Here is a 19,254-nt window from a genome sequence, read left to right as displayed (position 1 = left end):
TGTGCACCAACGTTTGCCCGCGCGTGAACCCGCGATTTTACCATCGAGCGAGCGCCAGCGTGACCCCGACCGCGATTCCTGCCGGGTTTCGCAGCACGGGCAACCTTGTGAGTCCTCTAGAGCGGCGCGTACTTCCAGATCATCGTCGTCACGTTCTCCACCCTGTAAGCGCAGAGCAGCGCGCTTGCAGGAGGAGGAAGAATCTTCAGAGAGGTCTAGGCATCACTCTTCTTCTTTTCAGGCAGGCCCTGTGGTGTCCACTCCTAAGGATCGCCCGATCCCCTTCCCTCCAGCGGGAGTCGCTGACACCGAGTCTGTCAGCCATCAGCCTTGGTTCAGGTCTCTGATCAAAGCGGTCGTCCAGGCTGTGAAGCCGGCCCTCGTTGATCTAGGCCTCAAACCAACGGGAGCCTCGTCCCCGCTGAAGAGAAGGAGAGGAGTGGACTTCGTGGTGACTTCTCTTAGGGTTAACCTGGCTCACAAGAAATCCGTCAGGAAGGCCCCTTCTCCCCCTCAGACAGTTTCTCCCTCCCCTGTGGACGAAGCCTTTCCGTCCTCAGGAGAGTCCAGCGAGGTGAGACATTCTCCTACGGCACCAATGGGAGGAACCCCACCTCGAGTAGGAGAATCGTCTCGTGTGGGAGCAGAGAGGAGCCCTCAGACTTCTTTATTGGAGTCCTGTATTCCTCCTAGGAGGGAGCCCAAGGACTCGAAGTCTTCATCCCGGATTCGGCCAGAGCCAGCAAGACCCCCAATTAGAGCAGCTGGGGACAGGAGACTTTGCTGCCAGTCCACAAGGAGGAGAGCTGCATGCCTTCTGGCAGGTCCTGAGTCTGATGAGGCATCTCAACAGGTTCAAGGACCCGGAGACCGCCCCTCGCGAAGGCAAGGATACGGTTCTGGACCAAGTCTACGGCACTCAAAAACCTCCGAAGGCCAGTGCGGCTCTGCCCTGGTTAAGAGCGCCAGAGACAAGGTTGAGAGCCAGCTCTCCGAACTCGCCTCCTCCAGCCGTTCCTCTGCCGGCAACAAACTCCTCCCACCTCCTCGCGTACAGCAGAGGAGGTACTTCGAGATCATGAGGGAGTCTTGTTTAGCTCTTCCTCTCCACCATTCTGTGGAAGAGCTCTCCAGGGGAATTTCTCTTGAGAAACTCTCCGCCCGGCAGGTGACATTCTCTTGAGCCAGGAGAAAGGCGCAAAGTGTGCCATGCAGGCCACTTCGTGGCTGGATGTCTGGCTAGGGTCTCTGGGCATCCTGTTGCGATCCGAGGACTTGTCCAAGGAGAGCACCAGGAAGGCCATGGAGACTTTTCTCCTCTCGGGCACACGCACCATCGAGTTTCTAGCTCACCAAGTTTCAAACTTGTGGGCAAACTCTATCTTGAAGCGTCGTGATGCGGTGACCGAGAGGTTCCATGCGAAGGTCCCAGCCGTGAATGTCGGCAAGCTCAGACACTCTTCCATCCTTGGAAAGAGCCTGTTTGAGCCCAAGGATGTGGAACGGACAGCTGAGAGGTGAAGGAAATCGAATCACGATTCCCTCCTCCAAAGGGCTCTTACATCCAGAACCTACAAGCCTCCAGCACGTCAACAACAGCCTCGTCAGTCTAGGACATCGAAACCGGCTCCGCCAGCAAAGGCAAAAGTGTCCAAACAGCAGCCCTTTCCCGTCAAGGACAGGAAGGGTGGGAAGTCCTCCAGGGGAGGCAAGAATCCTAGAGGGAGCTGCCGAGGCAGCAAACGCTAGGATTGGCAATCCCCCTGCGTGTCCACCAGTGGGGGATGCCTGCAGAGTTGCGCGTTCAGGTGGCAGCAACTCGGGGCCGATTCTTGGACGATCTCTGTGATCAGCCAAGGATATCGCGTCCCGTTCATGACATCTCTTCCTTCCCCTGACAGCGAATCCAGTGTCGTTGAGCTCCTATGCCATGGGATCGGCAAAGGGGCTAGCCCTTCGGGCAGAAGTCAAGACCATGCTCAAGAAGGATGCTCTCCAAGAGGTCGTCGACGGCTTCCCAGGCTTCTTCAGTCGACTCTTTCTTGTAAAGAAGGCGTCTGGAGGGTGGAGACACATCATCGACCTCTCAGCCCTGAACAAGTTTGTCAAACAAACTCCGTTCAGCATGGAGACAGCAGAGATGGTCAGACTTGCAGTGAGACCGCAAGACTTCATGTGCACACTGGATCTAAAGGACGCGTACTTCCAGATCCCAATCCATCCATCTTCCAGGAAGTACTTGAGATTCAGCCTAGACAACAAGATCTACGAGTTGAAGTTGCTGTGTTTCGGTCTCTCCACAGCATCACAGGTGTTCACCAGAGTGTTCACCCTGATATCTTTGTGGGCACACAGGATCGGCATCTGTCTCCTTCGCTATCTGGACGACTGGCTGATCCTGGCAGACTCGTAGTCGACCCTTCTTCGACACCGAGACAAGCTTCTGGGACTTTGCCAAGATCTAGGGATCATGGTAAATCTCGAGAAGTCTTCTCTGCTTCCATCTCAACGCCTGGTATATGTAGTCATGATATTGGACACCAATCTCCACAAAGCCTTTCCATCAGACAACAGGATAGCAAGGCTGAGGAGGGTCGCAGAGACTTTCCTCAGACGGGAAGAGCTTCCAGCCCAATCTTGGTTACGTCTTCTAGGTCACCTGTCCTCCCGGGCCCGTCTAGTTCCAAACGGCCGCCTCAGAATGAGATCCCTGCAATGGCGGCTCAAGTCCCGGTGGAATCAAGGCTACGATTCCCGGGACATTCTGGTTCCTATGGGGCCTGCGGAACGGACGGACTTGCAGTGGTGGTTGACCGACGGAAACCTTCGATAGGGAGTGGATCTTCTCGTCCTCCCCCCGGATTTGATGCTGTTCTCGGACGCGTCAAAAGAGGGGTGGGGGGCCCACGTTCTGAACCACAGGATCTCAGGCCGTTGGTCAGAATCAGAAAAGTACCTCCACATCAATCTGCTAGAAATGAAGGCCGTATATCTGGCCCTTCAACAGTTCCAACAGACCCTGGCGGGTCACTCTGTGGTGGTGATGAGCGACAACACCACAGTAGTGGCTTATATCAACAAGCAGGGAGGTACCTTTTCACAACAGCTATCCAAACTTGCAGTAGAGATACTGAGATGGGCCGAAGTCCACTCGATACCACTATCAGCTCGCTTCATTCCTGGCAAAAGGATGTGCTCGCCGACAGTCTGAGCAGGGCTTCGCAGATAGTGAGTACCGAGTGGTCTTTGGATCCTCAGATAGCCAACAAAGTCCTGACTTTGTGGGGTTCCCCAACCGTGGATCTGTTCGCAACAGCTTTGAATTTCAAACTGCCCCTGTACTGCTCCCCAGTCCCGGACCCCAAGGCACTCTGGCAAGATGCTTTCCAACAACGGTGGGACAACATCGACGTGTACGCCTTCCCACCGTTTTGTCTGATGAGAAGGGTGCTCAACAAGACCAGACTATCGGTCAACCTGTCGATGACCTTGATAGCTCCGCTATGGCATCATGCAGAGTGATTCCCGGACCTTCTGCAGCTCCTGACGGAACTCCCGAGAGAACTCCCCCCACGACACGAGCTACTCAGGCAACCACACTGCAACATCTTCCGCAATGCCGTAGCTTCGCTTCGACTTCACGCCTGGAGACTATCCAGCATCTCCTCACAGAGAGAGGCTTTTCGCAACAAGTTGCGGAGAGGATGTCTCGACACCTGCGAAAGTCATCTGCATGGGTCTACCAGGCGAAGTGGAGAGTCTTCTGTGGTTGGTGTCGTGGGAGGGGTATCTCTCCACTCGATGCCACTATTCCAGCAATAGCGGAGTTTCTCGTATATTTGCGGGAGGAAATGCGCCTTTCGGTCTCGGCGGTGAAAGGCTATCGCTCAGCCTTAAGCCTGGCCTTCAGGCTGAAAGGATTGGACATTTCTTCCTCGCTGGAACTTTCCTTGCTCATACGAATCTACGAACTTACCTGCCCTCAGTCGGAAGTGAGACCTCCTCCATGGAACGTGGTTTGGGTTCTCAGGGCTCTTAAGAGACCTCCGTTCGAACCATTACGCCAGGCTTCTGATCGTCACCTGACTTGGAAGACGGTGTTCCTGCTCGCTCTGGCGTCAGCCAAGCGTGTCAGTGAACTTCATGGTCTCTCGTATGACGTCGCCCATTCAAGGGGATGGGGGGAGATAACGTTCAGGTTCGTTCCTAAGTTTGTTGCCAAGACTCAAAATCTTGGATTTCCGGACCCATGGTTCGACTCCTTCAGGGTTTCGAGTCTTTGTTCTGTAACAGATGACCCAGACCATCTACTATGCCCAGTAAGGAGTCTGAGGCGTTATCTTAAAAGAACAGCTGCAGTCCGTCCTCGCATGCAAGCCCTGTTTGTGAGCACGGGAATGACGAAGAGGAGGGTCACCAAGAATACCATCTCAGCTTGGATTCGAAGGGTCATCCATCATGCCCTGAATCCAGACCCTCCTCCGTCACGTCGTCCTAGAGCACACGATGTCAGAGGCATCGCAACGTCCCCGGCATTCAAGAGAAACTTCTCTGTGACACAGGTGCTACAAGCTGGGGTCTGGAAGCATCAAACGACCTTCACAGCCCACTACCTGTAGGACGTGACCCACAGGAGCCTCGATACGTTCTCTATCGGCCCTGTGGTGGCTGCACAACAGCTGGTCTAACCTCAGGCTCCTTAATGGACAGGTAGCAGAAGGTTGAGGGCATTGTTACCCGGTTTTAGACTGCATGAATGAAAAAGTATGTCTGGCCCTTACTCTTTTCTTCATCCTCCCATCTCTTGGGGAAAGCAGCATCCTGGGTTCTCTGCATAGCTGACCTCAAACCAATGCAGGTAAACCATGCTTCCTTGTGCTCCTAGTATTATTATGATACTGTCGCGTCCCCCATACCCTGACGAGGTGGTATTGGGAACGTCCTAACCTAGATTTCCATCTAAAGGACTTCAGGTCAACTTCCTAGGACGAGTCACACTTTTTTCCTTCACACACAAGCTTATGTAGGCCGCACGTTCCTTGTGGAGCAAGGAATTTGCGAGGTGCAGGGACTCCTTTTCTCGAGTGCTGCTCACTCGGATTCTGAGTCCCCGGGCAAAGCCAAAGCCAGTAAGGCTGGGACTTTCCACCCTACCTAAGGGTTAAGTCACCCCATGTAAATAGCGTGGTTTGTATTTCGGTTACGGAACAAATGACAAATTCGGAGATAATTTGTATTTTTCCTAACCATACAAACCTTAGCTATTTACACATATTTGCCCGCCAGCCCTGTCCCCCGTGAAGTCCTACCTCTAAGTGAAGTGAATCAGTTCACCGGTGTGTGAGGGGGGAGGGGTAGCTAGCTACGCCTCCCCTACCCCCTCGCTAACTAGCGAGAGGGTAGTTAACCCTCGTTAAAAATCTAATGGCTCGTCATTTCAGGTACTCCGAAAGTAATTCCCCATGTAAATAGATAAGGTTTGTATGGTTAGGAAAAATACAAATTATCTCCGAATTTGTCATGTTAATGGTGTAAAATTTATTAATATTATGCGTAGCCTGTCAAAGAGGAAGCAAAGCTTGAGAGAACAGATTGGAATGTTGGTTATGGGAATATCCCTTCTTGAAAAATTGGGAAATGATGAAATGAGAAGAATGACAGGCTTAGTGAAGAATGTCACGACCGAGATGATGTGGGCACATGTTGAAGATGGATGGTGGGGAGAGAGTGAGGGGGGCTTGGGAAGAACCTATTAAGGGGAGAAGATCAAGAGTGAGGCTGAGAATTAGATGGTGATATAAGGTGAACGATGATATGAAGAGAAGAGATTTGGTATAAGAGATTACCTTTAATAGAAGGAATTGGAGAGGGTGCATCAGGCAACTGACCCCTTAATGTAGGGGGTAACGGTCGGAAAGAAGAAAAATATTATGTCACTGTAGTACCATAACCAATTAACCAGATTTATATAGAATCATCACCCATTACAGGCGAGCAGTGCCCAGTGGTAGTGGAGACAAAACTTCCCCGTTTAGTTCCAGTAGTCCAGTCGCGAGCCCACGAACACCAGACAGGAGCCCGAACTATAACATTGATGCTTCAGGCTCTACATTTGCTCTTCAGGTAAAAGGAGTATTTTCTATTATATTGTAAGAAGCTAGAGATGTGTCGTATGTTTATAATATATGGGTGTTTTGCTAAGTGTTACTACCATTGTTTTCTAGTTTCTGTACAGTATACCTAAAATATGGGTAACTCTTAACTTTTGGTTGGGACTTTTATGTTAATAGTTACTATACTAGGCTTATTTACTTTGAAAATTTCATAAAATCTACTAATAAATTATTGTAATGAAACTTCCCTGAAATTCAATTGCTATTCATCCTCAATAAAGACATTGAATAATAACTTGGCGGTGGTCTGCACAGCTACTGAAGAGCTTCGAGTGTATGGTAGTGTGCGGCGATCACCAATTGAACATCACACTCTACTTGCTGATGCTGATCAGAGTTTTTGCCACCCTTGAAACATACTCCCTAGGAACCTAGCTATTGGTGTTTACCTAGAAGCTTCAGCGATCAGCAAACTCGTTGAGGAATGTAAAATTACTCCCTAGGAACCTAGCTATTGGTGTTTACCTAGAAGCTTCAGCGATCAGCAAACTCGTTAAGGAATGTAAAATGCCTCAGTATATAGTTTCTTCTTCATTGTCTTTGGCTTTACCAAGAATGATGCCTTTATAAAACTTAGCCTTCCTTTTCCTCTTCAAAGAATAAGCCTGCCACTGAACAGTTGCCCCAATCTGCGCTCAGCACATTGGAATGATTGCGAACAATCATGCTCTATGTAAAAAATGCATAGAAAGTGTCGGTCTACAGCTGGTTTAGCCATAAAATTATTAAAGTTTCCACCCTTTACCCGCATTTATAAAAATCCTCCTTCACTTTCATAATTAACGTGAAGCCAACAGTCAACCTTTCAAAATAGATATAAATATAAAAAGATCAAAAAGCCTTTGATAGGATACAACATCTGTATTCGCTCCACTTTGGACAATAACTTTGGGAGCGAACAAAGACAGAAGACATCAAGGTAGGAACAGAAAATTCAGGATGTAAACAAAGCGCCATTAACCATGCTCTCCTTTATTTTCGTGAAGTCAAATACAAAATTTCCCAGATAGCTCTTGGTAAATAAGTATCAGTTATTCAAACATAAATAATCATATTTTACACCCAAATTAATAAAAGCAAAGAATGTAAATATAAAGGAAATCATTTACAAAATAAAATTAATCAAATAGGAGGTTTACTCATATCCAACAATCTGTACTCGTGGCCAAAGACAAAAGGGAAGAGACTTTGATAGGGGATTTGGTGGGGCTACTTGCCCTTGGTCATCACTTGTCATTAACTACCTCCTTAACAAGTTCAGTGGGCATTCCAGCTCCACAGAAGACTTTCTCTGTTTTAAGGGATGAGAGGGGTAAATGTATAGAAATAAAATTTTTATAAAGATATATGTATTACCTTTTGTTCCATATTGAAAGGTGCTCTTTTGTCTGAATAAATTGTCTAAAGTGACTGATCAAGTTATTTACAGAACATGACAGTAATTAAGTTTAACGAGCATTTTGTTGTCACACCTTTCATGTCCCTGAGGTCTACTTCTGATTATGTTTCTAGATCATGTACCGTTTTATCACCTTCGATCAAAAAATGGGAATAGAGAAAGAGGTAAACCCAAAAAGGATGTTGGATCATTTCATGAAAAGTACTCTATATTTGATCAGAAAAAAGCTAATACATATAACAGAAGAGGAGAAGAGACAGCAAAAGAATGATACAATCAGTTGACAACGGGTGGAGTTAGACTATGTAGGTTCCATGCAGTGTGGAGGATGTCTGTACCATATGTTTGTTTAATAGAATTGTTAAAGAAAGGTCGCCAGCTATGATCATTCTTGCTCTTCCCTTCATAGATTATACGAGATGGATAATAAAAGCTGCAACAAGATCGGGGATTTAAAGATGCCTTCTGGCATAAGACCTTCCATTGAATTTTAGCCATTGCCAAAACCAAGGTCTTTTTGGTGTTGATGCCCATATCCAGACCTTTGGTAAGGCCTCTCTAGGACTGTCAACCCTCTGGCTTTTCGTATCTAGGTAACAGACACACCAGCGAAGAATGAAAAACCACAAAATTGGTGCCCAATGATGTGTTAACTGATAACCCACAGAAACAAAGTACCGTGACCTACGTGCGCTCAACTAACACTAAATAATAACTCACTGTATTCTACTACACTGTTTTTATGTCGTTTCATCAGAGTATTATACTTTATACTTTACAGAGGTAATTGTACATTACTAACACAGATTCAGTATAAGGCAAGACAACTCATAATGTATTGTTGCCACATCACCCTGTGTAAGATTAACAACAAAACACTGTTGTTCCTAACGAACAACACTCACTGATACTGTAGTAAATATTACTGTAATATATCTACAGTACCATTAGGTAAGGGGAGATGGCACATCACTCATAGTGATCTGTCTTTGTGAGGTTGTCCCACAACCCTACCAGCTTATTACTTAATATGTAGCCTGTAACTATGCACAGTAGTGTATTTTGTATACTGCATAGTAAATACACTGTTAGTAGTTCTTTTTAATGAACCTACGAATACCCTAAGATAATTAACATTAATTATATGATAAGAGACTGTACAGTTCATGTAAAACACCACTCTACTCAGCAAAGTCTCGTGACATATAATGCAATCCTTAAGGTGCAACAGTATCGTTCAGTATTGAACATGAGGTGCATATGTACTGTATACGTAATTCTTTAACAAATTCTTACATAACAGATGCATAACTTAAAATTTGTTGCTTGATAAATACTTGTCTGAGATTCTGGGACAGTGAGACAGAGTCATCCAGAGAAGTGCCATTTTGCAAGGAGGGAAATGGTGCGAAGGCCGGGTGCAATGAAGCACGGGTGGATGGATAACGTTGGGCTGCGGCCAGCAGTCCTTACCCTGAGGTTTCGTGAAGAATCAAAGTGTTATTTAATTTATTATGCAGATATCAAAATATTGAATCTGTGATGATGAAATCCATGATGAATGACAAATGGTTGACTGTACTTGTGTCCACATCAGGAGTCATGACCAAGTCTGTTCTAATGACAGAACGTCGATGAGAGTTTATTTTATCTGGATTTGGACAGCATTACATTTGATCACCAATAATCCAGTTCAAGAACAGGAGTGCTCTGATATTGATGTACCAAACTAAGGATATACTTTCAACCAGATCTGTGCCAGTTTGTCTCCTATATTGGCTGAAAGGACTATCAGACCTTTTAGGAAGTGGAACTCAAGCCCATCAGCTAAAGAAGCAATCCCTCTTTTTGCCACTGACTATGTCTTCCTCTTTTTAGAAGAGTCTGTGGCTGGGAGATGAGATATGAAAAGAAACAAGAAGACTACCCAGAGATTTAAAAGGGGTCTTGTGACCCCAGACAGTTAGTCCCTACTTTCTGGGAGCCAGGTGGTGATGAGCAGACTCGTATGAAAAGAACTATGCATATGAAGCTTTCTTGATAGAATACAATGAGAAAAGTGATTTTAGTGGCAGAACTCAAAATAGAGGATATAGTTATTGATTTAATAACAGACATTCAAATGTAAAATCATTTTGTGAATTGATATTTGACTTTTGACCATCCAGTTGCCACTATCATAGCCAGAAGTCATTGACAGAGTATGGAAAAGTTGTAAGCCATAGCAGATGATAACGAAGGTCAAGCTATAACAAGCTCACATGTCAGTGGCTAAACGAAAACCCTACTCCAATAAAAAGAAAGAAAACACTTGCCACCAATAAATGCTTAAAACACTCATTATGATAGCCTTGCTAACTCTGGTTGAAACGGTGAAGTACTCACCAAAGTTCTTTGAACTCTAGGCAGTGGGTGGTGCACGCACACCTATCCACCCTACATATATGTTTTTGGACTTGTGAAACTAAATACTTCCTGGGATGCCAGTCTGGTGATCCATTGCGTTGATTTGAATGTTGGCGACCCACTTGCTGTGGAAGGGTTAACCACCTAAAACTGAGGAATTAAACTATGTTGTAAACAAAATTCTTTCAAACAAAATATCACAAAAGGACTTATTAAAATTAAATGAAAATTTTTTAAAATACAATAAATGAAAATGCAAGAGTGGGGAAAAATTCAAGTTGTAAACAACTTTACAAACACGCAATAAGTGACCCACTTTCCCATTTGAGGCCTGAGATAAACTTACCAAAGCATTATATGTTATCCACCAAATGCTGAAGTAAACAATCTTCCTCTTCTTCCAGCTTCATAATGTGCAGGGATTTACAAAGATTCACGTGATGCTAAGTAAAAGAAACGAGTATGTGAAAACATTACATTTTTACTATTCACAAACTATCCAGTAAGGTATTGAATTGTACTTTCTCTTTATGTCCAATTAAAATCAGCAATAAAAGTATATATAATGCTCTTACTGTGGTTTGTATGTCTTGAAATTTTCAAATCTATTAAGAAGAGTGTCTTATATTTCATTTATGTCATACTATATGAACATTTAGAATAACCCTGAGAAGTGGAAAAAATAAAGTTTCTTATGAGAATTCTAACTCATGAATAAATTTGCCTGTTTCTTTTTATTTGTTATTAACATTTTTGGGAACTGCTCACGATTTAGTTGCTTTGATAAATTGCTACTCGCAACACTATATTTAATTTAATCCTGCTCATTCTGCTGTGCACTTCCATGAATACTAATTTTATATATTTTTAATCTTAACATTTAGACTAGCAAAATAATATACTGTAGTACATGCCAGCATGGCGAATTCTCGACGATGCATTTATTTTTACGTACTGTAGTACTTTTATGTGAAATATATTAATATTATATAAAACCTGTGGACGACATGATAAAGCTTTTTTGGTTTGTCTAAGTCGATAGAGCATTTGCATGTTTTTCCCATTTTGTAACACTTCCATTGGCTTTTCATTTTCTGCTGTAATGTAGGTTGCACTGAGAAACATGAAGGAGCGTTATCACAAATTACAGAAGAAAATGGCTTTGATAGAGGATGATAACCAGCGGCTGATCAGCGGGAAGTCAGAGTTATTTGGTGAAATTGGGAAGCTGCAGGTATCCAGTCACTTTTAAATCTCTTTTTAACCTGAAATGGTTTTAGATGATGAAGATTATAGGTTTTGTCATCAACCTACTATTTTATGTAGAGTATTCAAATGCAAATGTTGTAACCCATGTTACATTCTGATTGCTTATATAAATTCATTGCTTCAATATGTTATAGTTTGGTGACCCTTCAGATTGTTCTGCCTTTGTTTTGAGTGTGTTAAAGAGACTAGGTACATTATACTGTATTTACAGTTTTATTAAATGGATAGAATGCATTTAATAACCTGATAGGTTTTTATGACTATTTACTATGATAGTTTCATCATTCTTATCTGAATTTGCTTGCAGGAAAATAGCATCAAACTCCGTGAGAAGAATCTTCAGTTGAATCAGGAAATTCACACAAAACATCAAGAATGCTGCTCTTTGAAGGAAAAATTCTCGGCTCTGTCAACGGAAAATATGAATCTCACAAGACAGTTGGCGAAGACAGTGCAGGAGAACAGAAGGCTTAACAAACAGGTATGTCTGTAAATTTTCTGTTTATTAAACAAACTATATACTGTTCGCTAAATAGCCTAATTCTTTGATGTCAGCCACATTGTACAATAGTTGCATTGTCCGTTGAAGGAGAAAGCTTACCAGACAAGGGTGAGAGAGCCTGTATTTTTATCACAGTCCCCTTACAGTGAATGCTTCAAATATATCTGCTGATGTGGTCCTATTTGTACTTGAATTATATGCTTTTTATTAATTACAGTATATCTATGCCATACATCCTATTTCATGTTATTGATCAAGTAATTATATGAAACCTACTCTCCCATTTCTCCCAGTAAACCATGAAATTGAGCATATAACCAGTGTCAGCCTTGCACATGCATTACAGTTATTCCAAAATTACCTTGTTTGGGAAGGTTTCACATTTTTATTGACACTATTTGAGTTAATGAATGAATGATTTATTTGAAGTTCTCTGGCATCCTGACATCAAAAGTCATTGATGCTGATCTATTTGAATGGAAGGATTACTTCATCCAAAGGGAAATTATGTTAGCCGCTGGTAATTTATGCATATTTCATTATCTGCCTCACAAAATCTAATCTGTGTTTTGGCACTGCTAGTCTACTAAGAGCGTCTGTCTCTTAACGTCGCTTCCAAACCATACTCATATAGAGTAGCCTTTACTATCATAAGCTTTGAAAGTTATTGTCTTAACATACATGTATTTCTTAATTTTAGTGATTGAAATGTAGAGGTTTTTACTCTGGTTGTTGAAGAAAAATTTCTTATACATCATGAACTGGGAATGGGAAAATCACTATATGGCGTGTCATTCCCAAAACTGTTACTCAGAATTTACTCTATTGATACGTACAGTAGTCTTGAGTGTCCTCTTCTGCAAACTCTTTCCTTGTAAACAAAAGTGTTTGATGGAATTATTTTTTAATATATTTAAAAAGTAATTTAGAATGAAATTTGTCCAAATAAGAACATATTAATTTTATTTCTCTCTTTAAGGTAAATCTTACAGCAGAGGAAAACAAGCGTTTAAGAGAGAAGCTTAGTCTTATTAGTGCTCAAGTAAAGACACTTCCTGGTGGTGCAAGTTTAGCGGCGTCAGCTTCAGAACTGAGTACTCCTCTAAAGACAAAAATTGTTCCTCTATCAGGTAACCTATTTTGATTTACTGTTAGGAATTTTTTTTTTTATCTCGATTTGTTTTAAGAATTGCATTATTTTATGAAGATTTTTTTATACACAAGAGGCCTGTACTACTTTTTGCAATAGAAATGCCGGTATATTTTGACAAAAAATTGGCTACAGAAAAATTTAAAATTTTCAATATTAATCTTACCCGATGATCATGTAGCTGTCAACTCTGTTGCCCGACAGAAATCTACGGTCGGGATACGCCAGCGATCGCTATACAGGTGGGGGTGTAAACAACAGCGCCATCTGTGAGCAGGTACTCAAGTACTTCTTGTCAACAAGAACTCAATTTTTCCTCTGTCGTGCCACCGGCTAGACCTACTTGGATACGCTGTTGATTCTGGAGTTATTGTTCACGATTTGGTGATGTATTTGCTCTAGAGTTTAGCCTTCGCTATTCAGGAAGCTTTATCATTAGCTTAGCTAGCTTTTGGAATTAATTTGATTTAATTATGGTGACGAAGAGAGTATGGACTCTCTTTCACTTTTAAATGGCCGACCCTTCCCTTAGACGGAAGTGTTGGTGTCGAAGAGAGTATAGACTCTCTTTCACTTTTTATACCCACCCTTCCCTTAGACGGAAGTGTGTTTAGGTTTTTGGTAATTTTGCTTAACAAAGTTATAGATTTATTTTATATCTCTCCGCCATTTATAGGCCTCTTCGATTAACTTTCCATTTATTATAAACTTATAAAAATTAATTTTTATGTTTGTTTATATGCGACCTTTCCTAATAGTAGGCGGTCCTTACTTGGAACTGAAGTTAATTAACATTGAGCCCGTCATATCGTTTTTCCTGTTAAGAATTTATGCTATTTTAATTTTAATGTTTTGAAAGAATTTCTTTGATAGTCTCGTACTGTTTTCAAAGTTGAACTAACGTTTTGTTTAGTCTCCGCAGTTGTTGACGTTCAGAACGTTCAACTTGCGCTCTATCGTTACGATAGAGAGAGAGTATTTCACGGTTTCACGTTGCAGTAAGAGTAAACCGATTCTAGCGTTTCGTTCATTCTTTCTTAGCTTAAATGGTTTTAATTCTAATAAAGGAACTTTTTATTTGGGAAACCTTTCAGTTTTTTTCCTTTAACAAATAATATGTTTTAACGATATATATAATTGGGCTCATCTCTCAGGTTCTAAGTCAAGAGAGAGAGAGAGAGAGATAGAGACGGAGGGAGAGAGAGGAGGATAAACGTTTCGTTCAAGCGGGTAACGTTGTTCTCGTTTTTTTTTTTGCTCTTCTCCCTAGTCGCTTTAGGGGAAGAAGGTAAAACGTTTCTAGAGTTTTATTCTTGTTCCCAGGCTTTATGCGGTGAGAGATTTTAAACGTAGTTTATTTGATCTAGTGTTTAGTCTCTTTTCCAGCCACTGAATTCTTTATCTTTCATTATGTTTTTCTGTTACATTGTAATACTGTTTTCGCAATTACTACCTTTTAATGAAGGATAGGATTGCGTGTTTCAGGTACAAACCACTTAAAGTTTCGAGTTCAGTGAAATAAGTGCAAACAGAAAATCAAAAGTGATAAAGTGATATGCGCAAAGTGTTACAGTGTTGCGTTCGAGGGTTCGTCTGTTCGTGCCAGTTGTTCACCTAGTCCGATACCTCTTACAAGCTCCCAAGCCCAGGGGAGAAGTAATGTCGAAGGACTTATGGGTTCCACAGGCCTTGATCAACGAACAGACGTTTCCCTCCGTGGTTTCGGGTGTATCTACACACGTTGCCGACGTGATCACCCCACCCACACAAAGACGAGAGAGCCCATTTATTCCTCGTCTGCGGAAGAGGTTTCTCGCAGAAACCATGGACCAAATCTTGCAGCTTTTAAGTGCAAGTCGGTCCCTTCCGCGCAAGTCCAACGGCCTAGGTGTAGCCACTGGGTCAGTTCGGACTTGCTGCAGTACGACAACTGCACACCTCCCAAGAGAGGCAAGGTGGTACCGCAACAGGCAGTAACTCCGTCTGTTGCCGCACCAGCGGTTTTAGACCCTCAGTCACAACGGACAGTAGCTCCGTTTGTTGTTGTCTTTCATAGACCCTAGTGGTCCATGCTGCAGACTATACAGTCTCAGCTTGCTCCTTCATGCAGGAGTATCATGCTGGAAGGTTGACAATGCACCTGTTAACCTACAACCCGCCGAGGTTGTGCGCTCAGCAGATACTGCGGCTGCCTGCTCCCACCCTCCACCTGTGAGAGCTCCACCACCGATGCGCAGTCCACCCTGCCAGACGCATGTTCTTGCTGCACCATCTGCTAACATGCGTGAGCTACCGCATCAGCAGTGGGAAGGTTCTGTAGAGCTGCCGGGTTCCAGCACTATGCGGCATTCTCCGCAGCCCATGCAGCATGCTCTGCATACCTTACAGCATGCTCCGCATGCCATGCAGCATGCTCTGCATACCTTACAGCATGCTCCGCATACCATGCAGCATGAGCCGCATACCTTACAGCATGCTCCGCATACCATACCGCATGCTCCTCAACCCACCGCAGCCCCTCCCACGCTCCAGCACTCTGCTTTTGTTGTTGCCAGCTCCCACACTCCGACTGCGGAGAAGGTTGACGATGCACCCGTGGCCCTACACCTCCCACGGTTGTGCGCCCGGCATGGCTTCCTGCTCTCACACTCTTGTTGTGAGAGCTCCTCCACCCATGCACAAGTCAACCCTGCCAGATGTATGATGACTCCCACACACAGAGCACTCCGTTGCCGTGCGTGAGCTACCACAAGCTGCCGTGTTTTGACACGGTGTGTCAGCCTCCGCAACACACTGTGGTTACCGCCACTCGCCAGCAGCTAACTAGTCAGTCAGGAGTTGAGGCTTCCCCACACAACTTTGGTTGTTGCCAACTCACAAACTGTCATACAGTTACATGACATTGCCTTCTGGTCTGCTACTTATACACCAGTGCTGTATGTCCTCACGCTCCTGTTGTGGTTGACAGTTCAGTTTTTGACAGTTCACAGACTGTCAAGCAGTTTCATACGTTGCCTTCTGGTCTGCTGCTTTTGCACCAGTGAAACCCTCACTGAGAGAACCTAGCTTTTCTCGGATATGGTTCCTGTAGATGAGAAAGTGCTGTTCTCCCTCCTTCTGATATTCCCTTGAGGACTCTGTCATTTGGAGAGGAGCCTTAAGCTGCTTAGCCTCCTATGGACTTTTATTTAAGCATAACATGCTTCCAGGGAGGGTAAATGGTTCCGCTTCAGTCGCTAACCCCGTCTGTTGCCACACCTGCTCCCATAGACCTTGGGCTTTGTTGCAAGACATGCAGTCTAAGCTTAGTCCTTGATAGAGGATTTTTTACGGAGTCAGTGTGTCACTGGGAAGACGTTCAACAACCAGCAGAGGTGACTTGTTGTGACGCAGTGCGGCAACCTCAGCAACCCGATAAGGAGTTGTCTGTACTACCCAGACAGTCTAGACAGTTTCGGGTTGTCGCTGTGCTTCCTCGCTTCCCCATGGTTGACAGTTCACAGACTGTGCAGCAGTACCATGATCTTGTGTCCGGCTCCGTCACGCATCCACCAGTGCGACCGGATTCAGCGAGTCAGACGTTGCCCACTCCGTTGCCGTTTCCTCATCAGTTTCGGATGAGGAACCCTCTGATGAGGACATGGCTGAACGAGAAGATCAATCCCCAGCCCTGCTATCCATCCAGAAGATGCTGAAGAAGGAATACGGCCCTGTCAGGCTGTGGATGAGTCTGGTTAGGACACTGTCATCCATGGTGCATTTGGTGTCACTTGGAAGACTACACCTCCGTCCTCTTCGGTTTCATCTAGCTCTTCACTGGAAAAGGACAAGACGCTACAAGCGGTCTCGATCCCGGTTTCCGGAAGATAAGTCTGGTCTAACCTGAGGAAAGGACTTTATCAACCTTTTATAGGGTCTTCCCCTGACTGTTCAGACTCCCAACCACGTTCTCTTCTCTGACGCATCGGACGTAGGCTGGGGTGCGACCTTAGGCGGTAGGGAATGCTCGGGATTATGGAACTCGCGTCAAAGGACAATGCATTTTAACTGCAAGAAGCTTCTGGCAGTAAGTCTGACCTGGAAAAGCTTCAGGTCTCTCCTTCAAGACAAAGTAATGGAGGTCAACACGGACAACTCCCTGCTTTGATGTTCATCTCCTAGCAAGGAGGGACCTACTCTCTGACATGGTGCGAGTTCGCTAGTGACCTCCTCTCCTGTTCAACAGGTCTTGACTTTTCACTAGTAACAAATTTCTTCCAAGGCAACTTAAATGTCTTAGCAGTTTGTCTCAGTAGGAAGGGACGATAATTCCAACATATTGGACCCTCCACAGAGATGTATGCAAGAGACTTTGGGTCACTTGGGGCCATCCAACCATGGATCTCTTCGCAACCTCGATGTCCAAGAGGCTCTCAACAGACCCAGCAGTGGTTCTTTTAGATGCCTTTCTACTAGATTAGTCTCATCTAGATCTATATGCATTCCCTCCGTTCTAGTTTGTCAACAAGGTACTGCAGAAGTTCTCCTCTCACGTTGGGACAAAGTTGACACTAGTTGCTTCCCTCTGGCCCGCGAGAGAATAACTTACCGAGGTACTTCGATGGCTAGTAGACGTTCCCAGAACTCTTCCCCTAAGGGTGGACCTGCTACGTCTGCCACGCGTAAGAAGGTACTCCAAGGCCTCCACGCTCTTCGTCTCACTGCCTTCAGAGTATCGAAAGACTCTCGAGAACTAGAGGTTTTTCGAAGGAGGCAACCAGAGCGATTGTTAGAGCAAGGAGAACAGCCACCCTTAGAGTCTACCAATCGAAGTGGGGAATCTTCCTAAACTGGTGCAAGTCAGTATCCGTATCCTCGACCAGTACCTCTGTAACTCAAATAGCTGACTTCCTCTTATATATGAGAAAAGAGCGATCTCTTTCAGCTCCCACTTTCAAGGGTTACAGAAGCTTGTTGGCATCAGTCTTCCATCACAGAGGCTTAGATCTTTTTAACAATAAAGATCTACAGGACCTCCTTAAGTCTTTTGAGACCTCGAAGGAGCGTCGTTTGGTTACACCTGGTTGGAATTTAGACGTGGTTCTAAGATTCCTTATGTTAGACAGGTTCGAACCACTTCAATCAGCCTCCCTGAAAGATCTCACCTTTAAGACTCTTTTCCTGATATGCTTTACCAGCTAAAAGAGTCAGTGAGATTCATGCCTTCAGCAAGAACATCGGATTTTCATCCGAAACGGCTACATGTTCTACATCTTGGTTTTCTAGCCAAACACGAGCTGCCTTCTCGGCCTTGACCAATATCGTTCGTTATTCCAAACTTATCGATATGGTTGGAAAGGAACTAGAAAGAGTATTATGTCCTGTAGAGCTCTTAAGTTCTTTTTTAAAAACCTTTATGAGGCCCGTCTGAAGCTTTATGGTGTTCAGTTAAGAATTCATCTTTGCCTATGTCAGAGAATTCTTTATCCTATTATTTTCAGACTGTTAATACGAGAAGCTCATTCCCTTCTGAATGAGGAAGACCAAGCTTGGCTGAAGGTAAGGACACACGAAGTTAGAGCTATCACAACTTCCGTGACCTTTTAATAAATAGATCTCTGCAAAATATTTTCGACGCAACCTTTTGGAAAAGCTAATCAGTGTTCGGGTCTTTTATCTTAAGAATGTCCAGTCTCTTTACGAGAACTGCTACACTCTGGGACCATTCGTAGCAACGAGTGCAGTAGTGGTGGGGGCTCCACCACTACAATTCCCTAATTCCAGAACCTTTTTAATCTTTCTCTTGAAATATTTCTGGGTTGTCCGGAAGGCTAAGAAGCCTTCCGCATCCTGGTTGATTTGGCGGGTGGTCAAATTCTTTCTTGAGAAGCGCCTAGATTAGAGGTTGTGATGAGGTCCTTTAGTATGGGTTGCAGCCCTTAATACTTCAGCACCTAGGAGTCGCTCAGCATCCTAAGAGGATCGCTAGGCTCAGTAAGGAAGACGTACTTAAAAAGGCAGAGTAATGGTTCAAGTCGACTTCCTTACCAGGTACTTATTTATTTTATGTTTGTTATTTTGAATAACGGCTAAAATAAGATACGGGATACTTAGCTTCTTTGTTAACATGTATGCTGGTCTCCACCCACCACCCTGGGTGTGAATCAGCTACATGATCATCGGGTAAGATTAATTTTGAAAAATGTTATTTTCATTAGTAAAATAAATTTTTGAATATACTTACCCGATGATCATGAATTTAAGGACCCGCCCTTCCTCCCCATAGAGAACCAGTGGACCGAGGAGAAAATTGAGTTCTTGTTGACAAGAAGTACTTGAGTACCTGCTCACAGATGGCGCTGTTGTGTACACCCCC

The 19,254-nt window shown here is 44.1% G+C and overlaps 1 protein-coding gene across 5 annotated transcripts in view; it reads left to right on the top strand.

Annotated features, from left to right (window-relative positions):
* The window catches only part of spn-F (Protein spindle-F), a 90,526-nt gene that overhangs the window by 27,297 nt on the left and 43,975 nt on the right, over positions 1-19,254 (top strand). For all 5 annotated transcript variants that reach the window (XM_068361368.1, XM_068361370.1, XM_068361365.1 and 2 more), the window contains 4 exons: positions 5,991-6,123; positions 11,087-11,212; positions 11,555-11,728; positions 12,729-12,879. In XM_068361368.1, coding sequence (XP_068217469.1) covers positions 5,991-6,123; positions 11,087-11,212; positions 11,555-11,728; positions 12,729-12,879 — 584 coding nt within the window. The remainder of the gene's footprint in view (positions 1-5,990; positions 6,124-11,086; positions 11,213-11,554; positions 11,729-12,728; positions 12,880-19,254) is intronic.

Source organism: Palaemon carinicauda, chromosome 37 (assembly GCF_036898095.1).
Source record: "Palaemon carinicauda isolate YSFRI2023 chromosome 37, ASM3689809v2, whole genome shotgun sequence".
NCBI lineage: Eukaryota > Metazoa > Arthropoda > Malacostraca > Decapoda > Palaemonidae > Palaemon > Palaemon carinicauda.
This window is presented reverse-complemented; position numbering and strand designations above follow the sequence as displayed.